Here is a 24618-nt window from a genome sequence, read left to right on the forward strand (position 1 = left end):
AGGCCAATCACATGGGTATATTACTTTTGCTAATTAGCCAACCCACCCAGGCTGACCCAAAAAGACTAATTAGCATTACATTCCTAATTGAGAAATCTTACTCATGGGTTTTCAATGGTCTGTAGTAATCCAGTCCTTTTCAAGAGTCTTTCTTTCAGACAGTCAGAAACCTTGATACTTGATATTAAAGACAGGCTTTGAACCAGTCTTGTTTGCTGTCCCGAGCCAAGGCCTTTAATAAAATCCAGGCTTCTTCTAAAACACCGGTTGTTGGCAAATCATCTCCAGACTGTTACTTCTCACCTCTCCAAGGTGGTGTGCCAATGTAATTGTAAGAGCTGCTAACTCCTTATGGGCAACACAATCTTCTGAACAGAGATGCTGGACTAGACCTGTCCTGCAGATGTATTCACCCCTCTTGTTTTTCTTTTTTCCTTTGTTGCCCAGCCTAGAAGCTCACCCTCCTACCACTTTCTTTTAGTACAAACATGTTTTCCGGCACTGCAGTTCTGATCTCCAAGCTTGCCTATTGCTTAGTTCAAACACTGCAGGATTCAAGGATTACAATGCGGAATACGTCCCGGAAAATGACCCTGAACAGATTCTTATTTGGATACTCAGGGCTAAAGAGCAAAATTAGCAGTACAGAAGCTAGAAACTACAGTATTTAGTATGGCTTGGGATTACCTAAGTGAGGTGTGGCAACTGCTGTTGTAAGGAGCCCTTTTGGTTTTCATTTTATGGACACAACTTTCATATCACATCCAAATTCCCCAAAGAGAAGGGATTGCTGATGTTGATAGTAACATTCTATAGAACTGCTTATAGAATCTCTCCTGTTCAAAGGGGATTTACTGTTTACAGAACTACTCTAAAAAAATACAACTTTACTTGTGGAAACCTCTAAGCCACATGAATGCTGCAAGTATACTACAGTGATTTCTCAACTCTGGGTATAACAACTGATGCGTTGGTTGCATAATGGTCTTTAAGAATATTGGCTAAGTTAACGCTAGCCAGAGCAGAAAGCCCACTACTTGTCTAGAAGACAGATGTCTCTAGATGTCTCTGTTCCTTCCTTTCCACGCTTACCTGAAACAGGCTCCTTGGAATTTTAGGGCTAGAACTGGAAGAAAGAAGTGTTTGTTCTTCAAAGCGTGTTGTATTCGAATTTGATCAGTGGTACTACTTCTTTTTCTACCTTGTGTACTTACATAAATGCAGATTGGATTCATATATACTTGAATTTTGAATAGTCTGAAGAATGTTGAAATGGGTGGGAGCAAAAGCAGCAACTTGGCAGGGAAATAGCCCTTGGGCAAAAGAGATGCTAAACTGAGTCCCAGCAAAAATTGATTTTGATTTGGCTGAGTTTGAAGATTTTGGGAACTATAGTTGGAGCACGTATAGTTGTTTTTGGGTTTCGTTTGGTTTTCTTTGTAATGCAACGATAGAAGCTTTTCATAGGTATTTCAATATTTGAAGGGAAAGCCATGTTTTTCACATCAAGAAGTAGAGGGATCGATTGAGAATTGCCAAAATACGAGCTGAGTTAGATCTCATAAAGGAAACAAGAATAAGTTGTAAAACAATTCAGTAACAGGAGAACTAAGAAAAAATGCGATTGCTAAGCATGAGGTAATTTCGATAATTTAAGTAGGGTGTCAATAGTAAATGAATGTTTGAAGTATCCTAGATTATGATAAATACAGGAGCAAGGGCAAGATGGCAGCTGGGACAAAAGCTAAAAATGAGATGGAGGTAAAAATCAAAGATCTTCCTGGGCTCATATTGGTTGGACCAGATAGTCTTCATCTCGGAAATCAAAAGCAGCTGACTCATGAAATACAGAATTCCGTACCAGATATCTCTAACAACTGGAAATGTACAAGCTACAGGGGAGAAGGTTAAGCACTGATACTACAGGAATTACATTGCGGGTAGGGAAGCGGCTACTGAGGAGATAGGCAGTTATTGAAGAAAAACTAACAGGAAGGCTATAACTGGGATGTGGAACTCTAGTAAAATTTTCATTAAGTTGGCACAAAAAAGTAGGTGTGTGCTACTAAAACCTGTAGATGATACAGAGCTGGAAGACTACAGGACCAAAATATCCTAAAGAAAGAATGAAATTGATGAGTGGAGTAAAAAAAAAACCAAAAAACCCCCAGCAACTTAATGCAATGTCCAAAGTAATTTATTTATGGACTACTAACGTGCATCTGTCAGAAACGCAGAGCTCACTAACTGAAATCTAATGGGAAAGATTTGTGCAGTGAAAAAACCAAAATCCTATCACACCTTCAGCGAAGTATTTCCTGTAGGTGTTAGGCGTGATCCTGTGTATCATTTACATGTCCCCCGCTCAAGAAAGATGAATGTAAGCTGATCAGGCGCAGAAAAGCGCTATTAAACTGAGCAGGCAGATGGAAGAGTCTATACCTACAGCATTTGGAAGAACGTATCTTGCTTAGTTTGGCAAAATGAAGGCCTGAGTGCAGCACAGTTGCTTTTTAGAAATACATGGTACCGGTAAAGAACCAGGCGGGAAACAAGCTAGACTAAAGGACAATGCGAACCAAGAAGAAACAGGTATAAACCGAATAAAACTGGGCTGGAAATAAGCACATATTGTATAGTTTAGCAAAGCAGTAAGATCTCGAAGCGGCTTTCTGATATGGAGCATCCAAAAATAAGAAACTCCTTAGCACCGCGTTGCTTACTGCTTTATACACTTAATGTGTAGGGAGTATGGCAGGGACGCTTCGCGGGTGCTGGTTCAGACCTTCCCCTCTTTCGGGTGGATCTGGCATAGGCGACGTACCTGCTTCACCGCGTTGCCAGTAGCGCTGAACAGGACTGCGAAGGTTTTGCTATTTATTGTGTTATATATTCCCTGCGGACTGAGGAAGGCAGCGAAACAGGCCTAGTTACAGTTACAACGCCGAGATGCGGGAAGGCACACACACTTCAACAAGCAGCCCCCTTCACTTCGCCTAGCGCAAGGCGGGCAGCTAGAGGAGAACCGGCTCCTGCTTTTTACGGGTTTTTGGTGTACCAGTGTTCAGTCTCGCCCTTCTCCACTGAGGAAATCTGTACGGAAAAGATACTCTCAGCAAAACTGATGCCAGCCTAGGGTTTCTTCATGCTGAAGTTGTGATAAAGAACTCAAAAATTTCGCCCAGTGTTTATCATTGCTTAACCAAACTTCTACACTGCCTGTGTGAAACCCTTTAAGATCTTCCTCTGAATGGGAAGGAAAATGACTGCTAAGAGGAGAAAACGAGCTATACAGCTTAATTTTTACTTGGAATAGTATTTACAAAATACACTGAAAAAGGTTCTTTTTTTAAACATCAACAAATATTCTAACTTAGATTTTACAGAGTAAATGTTTTCCGTTGCTAGATAACTAATTACTTCCTAGAGAACAGTCTCCTTCTTGAATATTTTTACACCCAATTGTAAAAATGAGTACCTAGTATGGACTCACCGCTGCTAAAAGGTCCACTCTAGTATTTTCCCTAGGATACTGAAACAGGTGACCTCCCACTGTCCATTCCAGCCCTATTTTCTATTATTCTGCTGAACCAAAATAATCCCCCCACCCCCCCAAAGAGATGAGGTTTCTAGAGGAAAAGTAGGATGTTGATTTATAAGGGAAAAAGTTTCTTAAGAAGTAGCGTCGCTTGTTGAAGCTAGATGGTCCCCTCCCAGAGCCAATCAGTAATTCTAATGGACAAGGATGCAGTCTTATTTTATTGCAGCTCTTGCTTAAAGAAGCCAGATTTCAACTTCTGTTTTTGAAAAGGGAACATGAAAAGCCTACAGTTGCACAGCAGCTTTCAGGCAGTTCTTTCCAGTGAAAAAATTGCTCCCCATAGGCAAGGAAGGAATGTGGACTATGTGATAGGAGAGAGCTCCCCCTGTGTGCTAAAGCAGCTGAGACTAACACGCGTATGCATGGATGTTTGTAGCAGAGGAAGAGAGCTGTAAGAAATGCCAGGCGCGTGAAAGTGGTACAACGTGTCCAGAAGACTGTCCAGTTACCGGAAAGTTAAACTTCCGTACACCTTTCTCAGCGTACATAGATACCTCTATATACATCGAGGATACGGTGCCCCTTGGGGCTTGATAGTGTCAAAATCCTATGCTGCTGTTGGAAGGTGTAAGGAAGGTTTTGACCCTTGAGCCCAGGGACTTTGACCCTGGCTGATGCTACGCTGTATCTGCTCCTCCAGTCTTAAAAAAAAAAAGAAAAAAGCAGATTGTTTTTTAAATGTGGGATGGCAAGTGATCCTCGCAGGAACAGGACGAAATCAAGATCTGCAGAATTTCATCTTGAGCCACAAAGATCCATCGTTACTGGATCAATTCAGAATTTAAGTTTATGCTTCGAAACAAGAGAGTCTGGGAAAAAGATGGTGGAGCTAACTCCAGTCCAGTCTTATAACCCACGTTTTATCTTAATATTATTGTAGCAGTGCTACAGAACAGTGGAGTGGGAGGAGGCGTGGAAAAGAGGTCGTGCACTGAGCTAAACACTTGAGCTCTCCCCCAAACAACAGCAACGTTCGGAACTCTCGTGTGCGAGCAGCGCATGAGACCTCTCTGTCAGTGGTCGCACGTGCTTCTCTTCCGGCGTCTCCCGGGGCAGCGCAAGTACCCAGCCACGCAGGGGAGGTACTGGTGGTTGGTCTGAACCCTGGCAAGCTTCCCGAGTCTCTCCGAGGAGCTGTGATATACTGGAGAATGATATATAAGCAGCTGAAGACAAGCTCGGTCTGCTGGCAGCTGGCCAGAGGGAGCGCTGATTCTCCGCTAGATTAGCGTCTGAAGCCATGGTGGGGGAAGGAGGTTGCTCCTTTCTTTCTATGGACAGCTCAAGAATATTGGAACACGGGCTGCTCTGTTTTGGATTTTTCTGTAATTTCTCTTGGTGCTTATCCTCGTTTAAAAATTTTAACACGAATTTAGCACATGGTCCTCATTCAAAATAAACCGTGGCAATGACTGCTGGGGAGAGGGACAGAATCCCTGCAAGTTAAACATGAAGTAAAGCCAAAGAGCTTTGCTTAATAGGTTATGATTTGAAGGTCAGAGAAATCAAATAAAAAAGTCAAGTGGAGACAGAGAATGATAACAAAAAAGTAGATGGGAAACACCCACCACAGCGGGGAAAGGAAAGGAAACCAAGGAAAAGCCTCCAAAAAAAAGATATTTCTATTAGGTTCAGCTTAAATAAACGAAATCAGAGAGTAAAAATAGATGAAAAATAAGATTAAAAAAAATGAAAAGGATGTCATGTGATAGTAATTATAGCACTAAGACAGAGAGATCTAACAGAGAGATCTAACTTAGACTCTCCTTTTCTATCTGTGTATATGGCAGCTATTGCCTGTTCTGTAACGACGGTGTTACTGTTTTCCTTGTTTCCGTTTTGAAAAGGCTGCATTTTGCTCTCTAATGGACTGAGGACATTTTTTTAAGTGTCCCCAAAAATGCCTGTGGGACAAGAAAGCTATTTCTCACAAAAGTCTACTAAGTACTTATAAAGGCTACTCTATAGTGGTGGGCTCATGACTACTTAAAAATTAAATGTCTTCTTTGCTCTTGAGGGTAGCCACCACGGAGTTTCAGCATTCTCAAAGACAGGCTCTGCTTCTGCCAATACAACTGGCAGACTGTGGGATGATCAGAAGATCACCTGGCAGAAGGTAATAAAAAAGTTAACAAAAGCATAATTTTGTTGTGTGACTGAAGACAAAAAGAGAACAGTTCTGTTATTATGCTTAAAGTGATGGGGAAAAGTATCTATTAACTAGTAATACTTGTGTTTTTCAGGTTTAGCGATCATTTTGTTGCCTTCTGTATTATAAAATTATTAGCACTAAGGCTACAGCACTATATCCTACAGACAGCAGAAGTCATCCTAATCCTCCTGGCCCTGAAGCTTGACTCTGTCAGGTTGCCGGTGGGGCTTTTTCCTTTGGGCTTCTCTTCTGAGGAGCGCTTTTGTGAGCGACTCTTTCTCTTACAAAGCTTTGCTCGGCTTGTCTGCAGGGATCATGTATTTTTCCAGGTACACTGCTGGTGATAAGCATTCAATATAGAGTATGCAGAAACAAAAAAAATATCAGGCCATGCTGAAAGCTTTTATTTCATTTGGACAAATTTCTGTTGATGTCAGTAGAAATTTTGACCAAATCATCCTAAACCTTTCATATATGCCCCTTAGTATGAATATATCTCTTACAGTTTAAATGTCATCAGGTCCCTTTAAAAAGGGCATTGTAAAGGCACACTTGTTTAGTTCTTGGCACATTATTTCCAAAGAAGCTCAGAAAGATAAGCGCTTATTAGTGTTTTGATTTAATCGTTCTCACTTAAATGGATACATTCACAGCTAGCAACCAAAAGCATTTATGTAGACATTTATCACTAGCAAATATCCAGCGGGCTATTTACCTGGTACTTCTGTTCATGAGTGAGGCTAAATAAGCCACAGAATTGAGCAATCCATACGTACCTCCCTTAGTAATTACTCCATCTACTGGTACAGGACCTCAATAAGTATTTTAAAATAGGTTTTCTTAACTTTCATGATCCATTTGTTAGTAAAATCTCTGCTCAACATTTGTATGTTGTGTCCCATCGTTTTTTTAATTACTGTCAATATTAAAAATCTTAGGATTTATTTTCCTGCATGAACTTTGTTTTTAATATATTGCAATACCTGTATGTCAAGTTCAAATGCTGAAAATAAATCGAGCTTTGTGTAATGAAATAGCGACTGTTTTAAATACATGGCCATCCTTCATCCAGCCGCTAAAGTCTGAGTCTCTGCCTCTGCTTTTGGTCCCTGTCACTCATATGAAGAACACAGCATCCGCCCTGAAGAGGTGTCTTATTCAAAGACGGACAAAACATCCTCGGTGTACTAAAATATATGGTATCATTTTATAGTTGTGATAAATAAACTTGACTTATAAATTTAGCTGGAGTGAAGTGTGCCTCAAATGGGGCCTCTTACCAGGACGTGGTGGGCTCAGGGTCCATACCTGCTTATTTTCTTCTGCTTTTCTTACTTCCGTACCTTTATATTGGGATCTAAAAGGGTAACAGCTGCTCTTCTTACATTGTCACAAAGATAAAACAACCGAGAGGCTGAAAAAGCCTTTGATTAAAGAAGCATCTGCTCTTCCAACCGCACCCAGCTGAGCACCGCGTGCGCAGACGTACACTCATACACGCGTACCTCGGGAAACGCGCACGGCAACGCAGTCCAGCCCGCAGCAATGCAAGAGCCGCGCACCCGCGCCCGCCTCCGCGCCCGCCCCGCCGCCCCTGCGGAGCGCTCCGCGCCCGCCGCACCGCGCACCCGCGCCGCGGGCAGGCGGGCTCTGCGCGGGCCGCGCCGCCAGGTGGCGCCGTGGGGCCGCGGCACGGCCGGCAGCGCCGGGAGCGAGCGGCCACGGCAGCGCCGGGAGCGAGCGGCCACGGCAGCGCCGGGAGCGAGCGGCCACGGCAGCGCCGGGAGCGAGCGGCCACGGCAGCGCCGGGAGCGAGCGGCCACGGCAGCGCCGGGAGCGAGCGGCCACGGCAGCGGCAGCGCCGGCCGTTTCCGGGCGGCTTCGGGACCAGTGGGGTGTTCTCTCGTGTCTGCGTGCCCAGCAGTATCTGCCGTTGCGCCCCGTGAGGCTGGAGTGTTCTAGATTCTCTGCCGGTATTTTGAGGAAGGCACCTTGCTGCCGCCCCCTTTGCCCTGAAGTCACAACAATAACTCGACAGGCATTTTCGCATGAAAAGCGACGTGCTTTCTCGGGACTACGATTTAAAAGAACTGCTAGGCAGAGGGACGCTGCAAGTGGTGAAGCGTAACTACCTAGACTTTGTTGGTAGTCGTGGGTGGCTGTCCACGCGCACACAGACTTTCCGAGGTAACCCCTGAACAGAAAAAGCCTTATTGATTGCCACTGTAGACTACAGAGGACGCTCAATGAATGTCTACCCAGATATACCAGTTGGTTATTGACAAGCTGTCTTGCTCCGCTTACCTAGGGTAACCTGATGGAAGCGTTCAGAAAGGAAAACAATGAGAGAGCCGTACAGGAGAATACTGCCAGCCCTTTCCCAGGGGCTGGGGGCTCCCTTGCCCTCAGCAGAGAGGAAGTCGGGCTAATCTCTTGAGTATATTTAGGACCTGGGCTTCCATCAGATGGTATTCCACAAATCTGGGTACATTGGCTCTATGGCCATATGATGCCATAGCTGCCATTTAGCCCCTATTTAAACGTCTTCCTAAGAGACAGAAATAGAGTGCGTGTGGTTTTAGGGGTCATTAGATCATTTAATCTAATGATCTTAAGGCAAGCTGTTCTTAAATTACTCCTGCTGTCTGTTGGTGTAGGTCTGATTACACCAGGGAGCCATTTGCTTTGCACCAGTTCAGCAGGATTCTCGGATACCAATACTGAAACTCTGGATTTACCCTCATTCATGCAGAATGATTTAGTGTAGTCTTTTAATTTGATTATTTGTTAGGCGGTCTTTCCTTGCAGACATAAGGAAGAAAAATATGTTCCTGCAAGTGCGTGCCAAGGGCCTGTGACAGACAGAAAATTCTTGGTAGTGGTGTTACTTGGTGGTAGGAACATAGCCTGGCTAACGCAGGTAGATTTAGCGTTGGGGGTCTGAAGGGCGATACAAAGCTGTAGCAAACCTACAAGTCACGGTTATACTTCAGGTGAACTTCTGTGAGGCTGTGCAAAGCAGAAAGTCATGTAGAGATAAGGGCCACACCTCAAATTTCGTGCAGAGAAGTTCACTTCTCCTAATGAGCAGACTAATACGGAATTCTACATTCCCATATAACTCCATGATGGGATCCCTCCCAATTAAGTTCATTCCTCTTCAGCTAAGCTCAAATCAAGTAACTGTATTGTCTGACCATCCTAAAAGCTTCAGTGATTTCAAACAAATTGCTGCTCATCATGAGTAGTTCGCCTTAAAAAAAAAAGCAAATACAACAGATGGAATGTAATAGAACTGTGACTACTCTTATGGAAGCCCAAGAACAGGTAATTTGATAACGGTTTGCTTTTCTCTCTGGAGGTAATACTTTTTGTTATTTACACTATGTTCACATTTGGTTCCATTTTCTCTCTGAACATAGGAAAATAAAAGTGGAGAAAACTGCTTGGCTCTCGTCAAATCAGATAAGGGGTCAGGGAATGAAGAATGAGTAAGGTAAAGAGAAAAATGGGACCAATAGAAACAAATTATGCCAGATCCCTAAACAGCTGAAGATAGCTGAGTAAGGGCTCCTTGACCCCGTCTCCACTGACCGTAGGGTAATTGTACTGAACTTGCCTGGGGGTAACGCGTGAAGAAGGGATTAAAACATTTTAGAAGAGAGTGTTAAGAAATGAAATACATCAGGTTCTGCTATTCTAGTCCAAAAATAATGAAAGTACCGTCCTCTTTACTTCTACATCATTTATTGCTTCATTAGTGATGTGCTACTCCTTTCTTTTAAATTGAACAGAACAGGATATAGCTGGGAATGCTGTGCTCTTTGTGATGTTACGTTGTTATGGATATTGTGTCCCCGGTGCACAAACTTCTTCCTTCCATTAAGGATAATAAATTCCTTGTTCTTTTGCAGATAATGCAACATGGTCTCAACAGAGCTGGACTGAAATAACATTTTCCTAATATGATTTTCCTTAGCTTCAACTGCTAACATGACCGTAATCATTTGCATTTTACAGTAATACTTGTGCACAGTGTAATATTCTACACAGAATTTAGTTCATCACGATTCATATCATGATTTGAAATGCAGCTTTGAATAGATGTTTTACTATTATTGTTTTATGTGCAAATGCTGCTACAGAAACAAGCATAAAATAGCCTGCACCGAGCAACCACCTGCAGAGTTTTGCAAATCCAGACAGCAGAAATTCCGGCAGCGATCTTTCCTATCAACAGATGGAGACAGAGATAAGTGATCCCACTGGCTAGAACACTTCACCGGCTAGATTAACCTACTGGTTTATTTTTAGGAAAGATTTGAAAAAGGCTTCTCAAAAGATCCGTCAAAAGTATTTGAAGAGGTTGCAAAAGGTGGAAATTTAGATTTCCATCATTTTATTGCCTGCAAGTAGAGCAGGTTTGTCTCATGGAAAACTTCTATTAAAATCATATTTCTCGATAAAGTTCTATTATATATTTTCACTATGGTTGTCAGTAAAACGAGCTGTCGTGTTTTTAAATTAAATAGAAACAGCTTAATTTTTGGAAAGAGTTTTTTGACCATATGTGGTTATATCAGATAGAACTTCCCTGAGTCCAGGGACTCTTGCTTTTCTTTGTCATGGGAAGACTTGTAAAGTAGCTGATAAGACAAAGCTTTGAATCCTGTAACTAAGAATACTTTCTGTCCCAGTATGGTTCAGTCATGCTGTCAAAGGTGTGCAGTAAATGGTGGCCTGGGACCACAAGAGCAAAGCAGGAGACGCAGTTTGCTGGCTGCAGCCAGAGTCGGGCAGCGCGAGGGGCGACGCCCAGAGCCGCAAACTGCGGCTGTTCTCCTTCACGGATCCTCTGCCATTCTGTGTACCGGGAGAAGTTGTCGTAGGGCCTGGGCAAGTGTTTACAGATAAATAAATAAATACGTAATATACAAAATATATATTTAAAAATTCTCAGTGTATCTGATATCTCAGATTAGGGATTTAATGTGTTTAAGAATCACGGGACCTGCACCGCTGAGGTTTCAGCATAAGCAAGACAGTTGTTTGCGGTCCCTGCCTTTGGAATTTGCTCCTTCTGGCACTGACAGAGAGCACTTTGTTGGCCTTCAGAACATATTGCAAGGCCAATCATTTCCATCAAGATTTGGCTGCATAGCTCTAAACAAAGACTTATTTTCCTAATCATTGATTTGCTTTCTGATGGATAGTTAATTGGAATAGCACTGACCATTGCGGGCACTTATAAACTGAAGCATTCTTTTACGCACGATGCACCCAATGCCACAGTAGCGGGTGGATTATAAATAATTTTTTAAAACCTGCGCAGATAATAAGGGAATTCAAAACGTGGCACACCTATAGCTGTACTATTGACTGCAAACCGTTCATTTAAAAGCAGAAGTAGCAAAATACACAAATTACTCTCTGATATTTATATTACTTTGGTTTCTAAGACCACACATACATATGCACATAGTTGATTTGGGATAAATTACTGTCTTTGCATTTTATGTGGACCTGCAGAAATATGCAGTATCCCCCTGCCCCGCAATGAATGGACTGTATTTCTCCAGATTAGGAAATAAGGTCTCAGATTAGAAAAGGAGAAGACTGTTCAAAGACGAAAGGGACGGCTTATTTTAACAGACCGATTTTATTCTTAGGAAAACAACCTAGCTAAAAATTAACTACACGTGAGGACATACCTGTTTTAAATACCATAGTTCTGTTTCATGATTTTCCCTTAAAGATGGGAAGATTCATGGGTATTTGCAAATAGTATCTGCTGCAGAAATTCCGATCCCCTTTGTCCCAGACTGGTGGATAATATGACAAGGCAAATTTTAAGGAAGCAGAGTCTGATTAACTGAGAGGAAAACTAGCAACTATTGCAAATATTCTGAAGGGATATCTCCGATTTTGGTCAACTGCATTCCATAATTTAAGGGTAGGATAAGGAAAAGAAGATTAATGTTGGATAACATCCTGTTGCCATTAGCAAAGGCTGAATTCTTCAGTAACCTAAACTAAGTAGAAATCTAATAGAAGTTCAGCAGCTAGCCAGCAAATATTATCTTTGGATTCATCCAAAGCTTTTTTGTTTAAGAGGAAAAAAACCTTTTCATGGACATGATGAGTGATGGCAATGACTGAGGAATTTAGGAACTTTCTTAAAATGTTCCTTGTGTCCTGTTTTCATTCTGGACTTACGTAGGCAGTTTTCTTTGGAAATGAGTAAAAACTTTATTTACATACAACAGATAACCAGTTTTTGTGAATGACACCAGTAACCATAAACATTTCTCCTGCCTGCTCTTCTTTAAAATCCAGGGAAACATGCTTACCCAAGACCTTACATTTTTTCCCCCAAAATGTGAACTATCGAATGCTCTCAATGACTGTGAATCTATTAATGTTACAATAAGGTCTATTACTGTTTAAAATTTCGATTTATGTTGACTGGTATGCTCTGGGCAACTCTAAATTTGCCTCTTTGCTTCACTTTAATACATGGCTAATTTACTAGTCCTAAAAGAAACTGTATTTTGGCATAAGGTGATTTATTTTTTTCCCCTCCTTGTCTTTCTTTTTCAGTGCCCTTTACAATGGACTTGAGTCATGTTGGATGGAAACTTCTCCATTGTATGTGGTTCCGTGGTTGAAACAATTTTGTGCTTAGTTTCAAGTGGCTGTAATATAAATAGAAGCCACTCCACTTTTTTATGTGGGATGATGTATTTTTATAACTTAAAGGATGATGATATATTTGAAGAACAAATTAGTCATTCTGCCTCAAGAACTAGTCTGTCTGAGGTATGCCACAAAATTGTTTTCAAATTGTTTACCTGGTGTGGAGCCTACTGGGAGTAAAAATAGATTCTTGATTTAGGCTTGGTAATTCCTGTATTACAGTTTGGCTTATTCTGTTGCTTAACTGATTACCATGGAGCTGTGCTGGTACAGAGCAGCAATACAGTCCTTAATAGTTTATGTCAGAATGTATTGTCATGGTTTATTCCTTCAGTACATTAAAAGAAGTACATGAAAGTTGTAGCTGATAGTACTGCTCTTGGTCAGACCTGCTGCCTAGCTATGAAGACATAAAAGGTGCTATTTAGCATTTATATAGCACTTTTCAAAGAATCATAGGATCGTAGGATGGTTTGGGTTAGAACAGACCTTTTAAAGATCGTCGAGTCCGCCCCCTCCTGCCATGGGCAGGGACACCTTCCACTAGATCAGGTTGCTCAAAGTCCTGTCCAACCTGACCTGAAACACTTCCAGTGATGGGGCATCCACAGCTTCTCTGGACAACCTGTTCTAGTGTCTTACCTCCCTCATTGTAATGAATTTCTTCCTTATATCCAGACTAAATCTACCCTCTTTCAGTTTAAAATTGCCCCTCGTCCTGTCACTACAGGCCTTGGTAAAAGTCTTTCTTGATCTTTCTTATAAGCCCCTTTTAAGTATTGAAAGGCCACAAGAAGGTCTCCCCGGAGCCTTCTCTTCTCCAGGCTGAACAACGCCAACTCTCTCAGCCTTTCTTCACAGCAGAGGTGTTCCAACCCTTGGATCATTTTCATGGCCCTCCTCTGGACCTGCTCCAACAGGTCCATGTCTTTCTTGTACTGGGGACCCCAGCACTGGATACAGTACTCTAGGTAAGGTCTCACCAGAGCAGAGTAGAGGGGCACAATCGCCTCTCTCGACCTGCTGGCCACACTTAATGCAGCCCAGGGTATGACTGGCTTTCTGGGCTGCAAGTGCAGGTTGCCAGCTCATGTCCGATTGTTCATCCGCTAGTATGCCCAAGTCCTCTCTGCAGGGCTGCTCTCAATCAGTCATCACCCAACCTGTGCTGACATTGGGGGACTGCCGTGACCCAAGTGCAGGACCCTGACGTCGAGGTCCCTCTGGATGGCATCCCTTCCCTCTAGCACGCTGACTGCACACTCCGCTTGGTGGCATCTGCAAACTTGCTGAGGGGGCACTCGATCCCACTATCCGTGCCGTTGATGAAGACATTAAATAGTATTGGTCTCAGTACAGACCCTTGAGGGACACCACTTGTTACTGGTTTCTGTTTGGACATTGAGCTGTTGACTGTAACTCTGGATGCAGCCATCTGGCCAATTCCTTACCCACCTGCCATTCCACCCATCAAATCCGTATCTCTCCAATTTAGAGGCAAAACTTTTATGTTCTTAGAGCCTTTAAAAAAAATACCACACTCTCAGAAGTTATTTAAAGGATCAATAAAATAAACTTCACGTTTTGTAAGCATGGAAAGGGAAACACAAAGATGATTTCCAAAGTCTGAAAGGTAGCAAGGCCAGGGGCAGAATTCTGCATCCCCACGCTTTAACTATCAGGCCATGTAAGATAAAACAAGTGAAACGCATCCATTTGCAACCGTTGACACAAGTTTTCTAGTACGCTAAACGTATTTCAGGAGTTTCCTAGATTTGAAAGATATTTTCGTGAATTGCAGCACATAAAAAAAGATTATCATGGACTTCATTTCTCACAAGAACAACAAGAACTATTGTCTTAGTATTCTTTCTGACATCCTCAGGGCAAAGATTGTCTATGCAGTGCTTCTTATTATTTCCATGACATTTTATACAGATGTAACTGAAAGGAACCAATACAAAGCCTGGTAAATCACTGAATCCACAGTTACCTGTTTACTGGTAGAACCACACCAGTAAACTACTCGATTCTATCTGGAGATAATCTCATATAAATATGAAAAACCTATAAAATGTGTTGGTAAGTTCTTGAATTCTTGTAGTTCAGGGTATGTCTGCATACTTTTCCAGCCAAATTCTTCAAGGCAAATTGTGAGCTTAAAATTATAGCATAAGATTCTCTATTTTACAAACAAAAGTTTCCTACCTGAGGCTGCTGAGTGGCAGTGGGTCTCTGAGGAGATGGTATAGGAGTTTTGGACAACATTTGGTTCATTTTGCTTACGACTAGATCAGTTATATGTTGCCTGTCTTCAGTCTGATGCTCACCGATCAGAGGCATTGCACAGTCCATCACCTGTAAAATAAAACAAGGCATCAGCTCTTGATATGGCACCAAAGTCAACTTATTCCACATCTGTGCAGAATGTCAGGTCATCTCTTTACTTAATTGCTTTTAACAAAAGTCAACCAAGATCTGTAGCAACGGTATATGTTATATCGAAAAAAGCCCGAGTGCAGGAGATGGGTCAGCAGAGCGAGAGAACGGCAACTTGACAACGTCATCCCTTTCCCATCTTCAAGCCATGTCCAGGTTCAGTACGACACTCGGGCATACGCCCTGGGGAACGCGACTCCTGTGGGACGCACGTAGCAGATACGGAAAATGAGGTTTCTTAGGCTATTCAGTGGTCTGCTGAAAATCTGAAGTAATTGTCTGCGCTTCTGTCTAAGCTACATTTCTGAAGATTTTCTCCTGTGTTTTTGTGGCTCATACCATGTTCATCAGCTGAATTAGACCATGGAAATGCGAGCTAAAGCTTCAGCTTCCTAGCTGTTCGTTGGATTTCTGCTCAGGAAGGCTGGATCCTTATTGCTTAGTGAAAAACTTTAAATAAGGCCTTGTTATTATTGACATGCTTTTTTGAAAAGGAGTGTGGCTGCAGTGCAGCTGATGCAAAAAAAGAAGTAAGAATTTCTACAAAGAAAGCAGGATATCAGAGAGGCAAATAAAAATGTGCACATTCCCATTCTAAACGTGGCAGGTTAACAGTGTTCAGCAATTATTTAATTCAGCTATTCACATGGATAAAACTAATACTGTATTCAGTTCACTTCAGTGGGTTATAAGTATTGGTTATTTCTACGCAATATTTGTTATTTCTACAGCGTATCTACTTTTGGCACATCAGGGGAAATAAAAGCGTAACGTAATAACCCCAACCATTATTCACAACGGCACTGGACATTCTTACTTCAACAATAAAAGGATTGAATTCACTTTTGAGAAACTGCAATGCTTTTTCAATACGCATCAAGGCTATGCAGAAGAAGGTGAAGGCATGTCACCTGCAGCCCTGCGTTCGGGGGTTTCTCATAGGTACGGATCACAAGTGACCGAGGCCTACAATACCAACAATAGCATTAATAATTAATAAGAGGCTGTCAGGGATAAAGCCGTTAGACTACGTTAGCAGTAATATACTGTATGGATGTCGTCATTGTATCTGACCTAGTCAGAGCCTTTTACAAGCTGAGTCGTGTCCGTCTAACTTCCAGTCTGTGAAAAGCTGTCCAGCTGCCAAATCTCCCACAGCATTTCTCACTACCGTAGGCAAATCCTGCACTAGACACAATAATAAGCTGTGCTGGTAAGGGGGGGGGAGCAGGAAAGAATCGTTAGTCGGGGATCCTCCTGGGTTTTGCACAACTGCAGAAGGACGGGTGAGCTTTACGGGGTTTGTTAGTACTTCCAGAAGCGTGCCTTCCTGTATCTCTTTGGCTTCTGAGGTTCCTTCTCTATCGCAGGTAAACGGAACAGGACTGAAAAGGTTCAACGGAGTCAAAAGAGTGCTGGAGGACTCTTGCTGCCACAGGCAATTGTAAGTGCTGATGGTCAGAGAAGAACCTTAAACTTCCCTCACTCCTACCCAATCTCTAGCAAAAGGGCTGGGAAGAGAGCTCTGCTATTGGGAGATTGCAGAGGGCTAGTCTGGATTGCAGGGGGCTAGTCTGGGTTGCAGGGGGCTAGTCTGGGTTGCAGGGGGCTAGTCTGGGTTGCAGAGGGCTAGTCTGGGTTGCAAAGGGCTAGTTTGGCTAGAGAGGTTGATTCCCATCTCTTCAGGTGGGCATTCTGCTGTAGGTTATGGCCTTGAGCTGTCTTTGCTAGTTACCCAGCTTGTGTACTTGAAGGGAAGACACTGAAATTTTGTGATAAGACCTGATTCTGCAAATACGTCCAAGGCGGAAGAATTTTGTTATCTGTAGGGGCGACACAGGGATCAGACGGATGAGCATGAAGGTAGTGCATCTGCATTCATGGATCCCTCCTGAGGCGGAAGGGATGCAGTGGGGAAAACAAACCTCTCCTCCATCCATCAGCCTACGCTGGACACTTCGTCTCCTTTCTAGACAAAGAGCACAGTTTTATGTTCCTTCTTTTAGATATTCAAGTGCTTCTAGGAATTAGACACACAAATTGGGTATTTAAAGAGACATTTGGATTTAAAAGAACGTGCATGTTCATTCTGACACTGGAATGTAATCTTCTATCTTGCACGGTAGTTGGGAACGAGCTGCATTGTAAATAACATTACCTAAGCTTGAGGATTTTCAAAATGTAAGTGCTATAGAAATTTTTACTGAGGCTGGCTTTGTTCTAATAATGAGATTAGTTTGAAGCCTAAAAGCATTTACATTATTCTTCTCTTTGTTCATTTACAAGAGACACTGGCATTGGGTATTGGCGACCAAAATGTTGGCAACACTTGATCTGGGATTTTCAGATCTAGGATGTCTCCTCTAAGCTTCCTCACAGCTAAAACGATTTAAAATAACCCCAAAGTAAACAATGATATAATAATTGAAGTCCAGAGCAAATGTTCCCTAAGAAATGAATGAATGTTTTTCCACACTTGGGCCACATCAACAGTATGGCAGAAATGCTTAATAATTACACAGAAAGTTTCTTTAAAATTTACCATATTTTTCAATATACCTGTTTTGAAGTGGAACATAAACAATGTTTTTAATTCATTTGGAGAAAGCTATTGAACCAATATGAGTTGTTATTTCTGAATGGGTAAAATGTAGTCTTGCTGGTTGTGTGGCTCTTGAAATACGAAACTTTTGTGGATTTACTTTAGTATTAATGTCCACTGCGTTATTGCTATTTCTTAAAATTGTTGTAATGCTTAAAGATCCACTTCATTTTATCATGAGCTTTTTCTTGCAAGAGTAATATGCCTAATGCCTGGAGGGAGGAGGCAACCATATGTGCCAGATACTTTGGCCAGGACTTTAAAGTGTTAATAATGACTGAATGTTAGAACGCCTTGATGTCAGTGTGACGGACATCGGATGTTTGGCGCTCTGCTGCAAAACATGGGATTTTCAGAGAAGGAGTTATGTCTGCAGTCTAAAAATCTGCCCCCCTTGAAGGCCGGCATCAATAACAGTTCTTTATTAAAATATTGCCCCTCTCACTATCAGGTGTGTGTTAACCTCCCTCTTACCCAACAACAGAAGCAACAGTTCGGTTTCACAAGTGTGCAAAGAAAACCTCACTTTGTTTATAATCCACTTACATTTAAAAAAATACTTGGAATGGCTGTGAAACAAATTGCCTAAAATAAGGTCCTGCCAAAGGATTAGACAGAATCAAGATCTGGAGGACTGCGTTCTGACTGAATTTCTATTTTTAAATACTTCTCTAACTGCAAGTTTACATAGAAACTTTCTTTAGGAGATGTTGCCATGTTGTTTACCAGAACACGTGGGAAAAGTGTAGTTCTATGGGTAAGGATAAAAAAAGAAGCCTTGAGGTGTTGCTGAAAACTTCATGTCCACTGCAGCAGAGCAGGTCTTACATTTCGTGACGGCAGTACTTTCAAGCGTAGCTGCCCTATTCGCGTATTGAGGCAGGTTCCAACACATACGACATTAAAAACCGTAGCCATTTGCCCTTGACAATCTTTTGTCACTTGGACAGGTTCTGATGTTGTTAAAACCCCTTTTGCTTGTTGCCCTACTTGAACAAGTATTGTTGGCCAAAGATACGCTGAACCTAACCCTGAAGAAGTACCGAGTCAGGTGCCGAGTCTTGAATGCCGCTATAGTGTGCTCCGGGGCTTTCCTGCACTACAAAGATAGTAGCCAAAGTGGTAAAAAGAGAAAGTAAGGCATCAGATTATCAGGAAAATACTGATCCCAAAGTGAAATGTCGCTAAATAGCTGAGTAAAAGATTACCAAGGCTTAAAGGCGGTTCGATTGCAGGACACTGTTCAAAACTTTCACAAACTCAAAACTTCAAAGGTTTCAAAACCGCTTGGACGTGAGAGGCAATGCGGGCGGGCAGCAGTCGTAGGAGCAGGAGGCGGAGGGGGCTCCGAGCCCGTGCGCTGTTGAGGGGCAATGGCTAGTGTCCAGAGCGCAGCACGGACCCCAGCCCTGCGTGCGGCCGCTAAGGCGAGGCTTGGCTTCCCTCTCTCATGGTATGGCTGCTGTGAGTCCCGAGGATGAACGTTAACCTTACTGCGAGAGCGCTTCTGCTACTCCTTGGCAGAGAAGCCAAGATCAAGGTGAATACTTTGCAGGGTGGGTCTTGTTGTCTTTTTTTTTTCTTTAAGAAAATGCAATCTATTTTCCTTCCTAGTAAGATAATTAATCACAGTTATCAGAAATCAGTAATGTTTTATATAAATGTATCTTAAGAATTACAGATATTTTGGGTAACACTAACAGTTTTTAAGACCTGTGAACGGCTAACAGGAGTGTCATGCTGGCATTTCCCCCACTTTGGAGGACTTGACAGAGTTTAAACAGACACAAAGCATCCTGTTTATAAATAGGCTATTTACAGCCTGTACTAGTTTTAAAATATTGAAACACAGCCAGGGTTTTTATTTTTTTCAGTACCTAGTTCAGCTATTTAAAATATTGGAGCTTTCCACTACGAGGATTTCACAGAAGAAAAGAAATCTGTAATTTATAAAGTCAAATACGTTACTTTTGCAGATGCCAGTAAAAACATGGGTCGCTAGGAATTACGCTCACTTAATTCGTTTCGCTTCTATCTTGAATTTATCTGCATTTCAGTAACCAGTTCTATGGGATGACTTCCTCTTGTCACCCAGAAACCATATTCTGAAATGCACTTAACGCATCTTTATATTGAACTAGAAGAGACTGAGTGTAGTAATAAGAGAGAGCAGCAGTGACAGAAGCTGCAGCAGCGTGTTGAAGTCCACACAACACCGCGACAAAAGAAAACACTGACCTCTGGGAGATGTGACCGTTTAGTGCATGTTGTGGTCCGTGCCCTCCGCTGCTAGCGTGGATAAGGCAAGTATTTGCAATTTGGGCTGCAAGACTGAGACTGGCAAGAAAGAGAAGAGAAATGCTGCGTACTCTGATGAATATGAAGGGAAACGGGGTGGGATTAATAAAGGAGGCAGCGCAGCTATAAGATGTCAGTCATTGCAAAGGGATCACCACGTCTGAAGGAGAAGCGACTCCGACTGCCGTTGTCCAGACGTAGCTCTCCATTCCCTAGCACGCTTACCACCGCAGGATTAAGAGAGACCTCTTGCTTAGGGCTTTACGAAGACCCAGCCCAAACGTGCTGGGAAAGACAGAGCTGTGGCGGTTAAAGGAAGGGCGAAGGTAAAGAACTCTGTTGAGACGGTGGAAGAAAAAGGTGTTTGTCAGCATGCTGAAATACGAGAGGAATATGAAGGAACAGACGGAGGACTTGCAAGTCAGAACTGCCCAAGGAGCCTGACGGAATGATGATCTATGGGTTTCATATGGAAAAAACCCTACGAATTACAGAGCAGATGGGATCAGTGGTAAGTGCAGAGGGAGGAGGAGTTAATTTCACTGCGAATCAGGGTAATTTTGAAGGTCCATGCTTGCGAGTGTGAGGACTGAGAAAAAACATTTACTTTGGTCTGTGAGTAAGAGAAGCTGGATTGTGTTGTTGCTATGTTTTGAATGTGTTATTCTTCTGTGTTGTTTTTGTGGGCCCTGGATGTCTCCAACTGTGGTGAAAATTTTGACTGTAAAGGCAGAGGCTGATAGAGATGTTAAGAGTTCTAAGTATGGGGAAAGTAGCTGACATGAAGACAAACTAATAGGTTGAGGAGGTCATTCAAGACCGAATGGGAGGTAAGAAGAGATGGTGTGATTTCTGAGAAGTAAGGGAGTGACTGGATATGAAGTAATCACGGGGCTTTCCCCGAGGTCTTTGTAGCAGACGCAGGAGTGATTTGTAATTGGAAATGTAACCACACCTGAGAAGTCGGTAGGGGATGGTACAGCAGAAAATCAGTGGTGACTGCTAGGAAATTTTTACAGTCCCTCCTGTAGTGGGTGAATAACAACATCTGCAGAAAAAGTAAGCCCAGCTGGGAGAGTGCATCAAGCGTTCCTAGATGAAGGATCCAGAGCCTACAGACAAATTTATATGGTCTCGTTTTAACCTGGAATGAAAACAAAGCAGGCAAATGATTTCTATGTCCAATCAAAATCGCTGGATGAAGCTGAATTTGTATGTTGCAAACTCATGCAAATGTAGTCGATTAAAAAAAAGTGTAAAAATACATACAAAATGCAGTTAATATATCAGAAATCTTCAAGCACTTTGAAGAGAAGATGTGAAAGAGATTGGCTTAATCTATAAAATAACAATTAATTTAACATCACAATGAATTCTACCTGTATTCACTCCCCTATTAATAAAGTACGGTTCATTATGAATAAAAGAAAACATTAAGACAGTCACATATAAGAAGTGCTATTGTTGCTAATTTAAAAAGTTACAGGTATTTTGACACAGGTATTTCGACATAGTTACAGGACATTTGACATAAATATTATGTGAAAAAAATATTAGTGAATAATTATTCTTAGGATGGAAACCAAAACATTAATGTTATTCATGCAGGTCAATAATTATTGCTCCATTCAAATGAAAACTAGTGTCCTAGCAAAACAAATTTGCCCCCTTCATTAGTCACTAGATACACTTCATTTACTTTTCTGTCTGAAAGAACAGCTGATGTCATTATTTCTGGAATAGTGTCTGGAAAATTTCAGTGGATTAAACTTGTTACTTCCAAAATATAAAAAAAGGCCCAGAAGAGTTCATTGAATAAACTGCATTTGTTCTATTACATGAAGCCCACATATGAAGGAATATGTTAATGAATTGAGCACTAATGCATCAGAAACTTGGAAAAATTGTAATTGAAAAGGTTGGCTTTTTTCTAGAATTGTATCTTCTTAGCCATTTCTTATTAAGTTACATTAAGGCCTATTAGGAAATGTAGGAATGCTCCTTGTTTTGGAAATATGAATCTTCACTGTCAAATGTGGTCTTAATTATAACTTAGTTATATCACCAGAAGAGTAATTTTGGACTCCTCAATGTTCAAAATTTCTTATAGTACCAGATCATAAATTATGAGAGACTTCTGACTTTATCAACTATTACAGCTGGATTTAGTTCCCTTACTAACCCCAAGAGAGGATATTCTGTAACGGATGGAAAGCCACTTTAGTATGTAAAAAAATCATGGCCATTATTATTTGCCACTCCTGCACATATTTATATGCCAAATCACCTGATTTAGAGATAAAGTTATGTTTCTAGAGACGTTCTAAAAGTCTGTTTATTATAGGAGACTTGTATCTACAATATTGGCAAACATGGTAGAAAGGAAACTGCTCCCTCCCTTTTTTCTTTTGGGATAGGGTCTGAGCACCTTTGAAGTTAGCAGAGCTTTGAGCAGAAGGCTGGACTGGGTGACCTCCAGAGCTCCCTGCCAGTCTAAACATGGCTATGATTTGTGTCCACCACTGACAAGGATATTACCAAATATTTCCAACAGAATATATTTTCGTGTCTTTGTCCAGTCTTTGGTGCTGAGTTTTGGAACTGTATATGATCAAGATAGAAGAAGAAGCGAGCTTAGCTTCTGAGCACTTGGAAGCGCAGTATTTAATGAGCCTGTGCTCATTAAATTGTGCCGTAGTCCGTGACATAGCTCTGTCTGAATTGGAAATTGCATGGCATAGCTAGCGTTCCCTAGAAAGCCCAACTGTAAGTAAAATTGTGCACAAATACCGCATGAGGTACAGGTTTCTTCTGCCTTTGCTCCCTTCGGATGTGTTCCTTCATGTACTTTCGCCAGTATTATTCAGGACACTAAACATGGGAATACAGAGGTCTGTAAAAGACAGCATACGTAGTGCTGGTGCTCTGTCACTACGCCTTATACGGTATAGGTACTCTGGAGTTGGTGGCATATTTCCTCGTAGTTTGCTAGACTGCAGCACCTTCAGAAATGGTGTCTGCTACACCAAGACTTAAAAAAATAGATCCAATTCTGTTACTTAATTTCTTATATAGGCTTACAGTGGCTGAAAATATTCTTTATGAAATCCAAATGGTTTGCGTCTTTCTAGGTTATAAACGACTTGGAAGCTAATTTTAATATAGCTTAGGGTAAAAATAAGCGAGTAGAAATAAGACACCTGCAGCAGCCACCCACCCATTCAATTTTGAGCAAGATTTGGGAGACTGCCTGTGAGGCCACTTTGAAGGATTCTGTTACGTTTGTTCTCTTTTACTGCATGCATCATCGTGATACGAGCTTTTGTTTAGTTTCCCAGAGGTTTGGTTTTCCAAGAATGAATCACGAAAGATAATATTCAGTGGAGTCAGAAACGTGAACAAAGCTCAAGTATCTGTTCCTTCTACTATTAAAACTACAGAAGTATTAATTTAAAAAGGGAAAGATTAAAAGTCCTTCTATTTAAGAAGTTAAAGTTTAATGGACCTTGATTTGATGTCTTATTAGCAAGAATTGGTGAGACAGTTAAAAAGCTGTATGTTGCAATGATGTGTTAATAAAATCCTTGTTTCTACAGCTTGTCTCTGCCATAATGATGCTTGGCAGCTGAGTATTCCAACCGAGGTGAGAGACCTACAGCCCTGGCCTTCCTCCTGATCAACCTGACAACCCTTCCTTCTAGCTAAGCGGTTCTTTAATTAGTTCACGGCTCCCTAGTAGGAGTTTGGAGACAGTTCTTCAGAGCACAGCAGTAAAACACAAGAAGAACCACAAGGTTCTTCTAGAGAAGGTCATTTCTTCCAGGGAACAACTTTTAGAAAACCATGTTCTTTTAAAAGTCCAAGTTACCTCTTACAGCCCCCATCTAAGAAAACTGTAGAGAGCTTGTAGCTTCACAGCAAAACAGAGGTTGTCTTGTGCCTGAATAATATTGTGACTTCAATATTTTGTCCTTCCTGGCTTCAGACAAATTGGTCTGGATTGTTTTTTTCCTGGGGGTGCATACGATATCCCTCAACTGCATAGCAAGAAGGCACAAACGGATGGCCTTCAAAATTCCCCTGGGAGTAGCATTTATAGCAGTGTGGAAAGGTGAACGGTGCACTAAAGATGTATCCTTTTTCTAATGTTTGGGCAATAACAGTAGTATTGGCTTCAGCTTGTTCAAATACTGGAAATCTCTAGGGTGGCTACAGAAATATGAAGATACTGATGCACAAACTAGCACTGAGGAACTGACCCAAATCTATAAAATGGCCCCAAATCTAGCACCCAAAGCTATAAAATGTGAGAAGCTGTACTTACACTGCAATTTCTTGGGTTTTTATTACATTGAGACCTACTTGGTCAAAGCAACATGCTCATCGCACAAAGGAGACATCTACAAGAAGCTAACAGTAATAAAGATCTGTCTATTTCTTTATTTCATAGCCAGGTTTATGTACGCAGAAATTAAGTGTCTAGAACTGTACTTCAGTGTCACTAAACATTCGTAATTTTTTCTTTCATTTTAGTTCTCTAATCCTTCCGTATTATTCCTGAACAGTCATTACTCTACTTGCACAGCAAGCACACTTTGCATAACTTGAATGGCCACGAGGCTTTAAAATAAGAATAAGTTATTTTAGAACTCTCATCCTTTTAATCGACTATAAATAGAAGAGAAACTATTAGAGAAACTAAAACAGAAAAAAAAATGTTTACCCTTCATGAAGAAGTGGGGCATGATGACTGGATCTAACATTAAGAACCAACACATTCTTACCTGCAATGTAAGCGTACCGTACTAAATCACAGATAAAGAATCACTT

At 41.6% G+C, this 24618-nt stretch overlaps 1 protein-coding gene across 7 annotated transcripts in view; it reads right to left on the reverse strand.

Moving 5' to 3' along the window:
* The window catches only part of SYN2 (synapsin II), a 225467-nt gene that overhangs the window by 10113 nt on the left and 190736 nt on the right, over positions 1-24618 (reverse strand). For all 7 annotated transcript variants that reach the window (XM_075514128.1, XM_075514131.1, XM_075514127.1 and 4 more), the window contains one exon: positions 14658-14807. In XM_075514128.1, coding sequence (XP_075370243.1) covers positions 14658-14807 — 150 coding nt within the window. The remainder of the gene's footprint in view (positions 1-14657; positions 14808-24618) is intronic.

Source organism: Mycteria americana, chromosome 11, assembly GCF_035582795.1.
Source record: "Mycteria americana isolate JAX WOST 10 ecotype Jacksonville Zoo and Gardens chromosome 11, USCA_MyAme_1.0, whole genome shotgun sequence".
Taxonomy (NCBI): Eukaryota; Metazoa; Chordata; class Aves; order Ciconiiformes; family Ciconiidae; genus Mycteria; species Mycteria americana.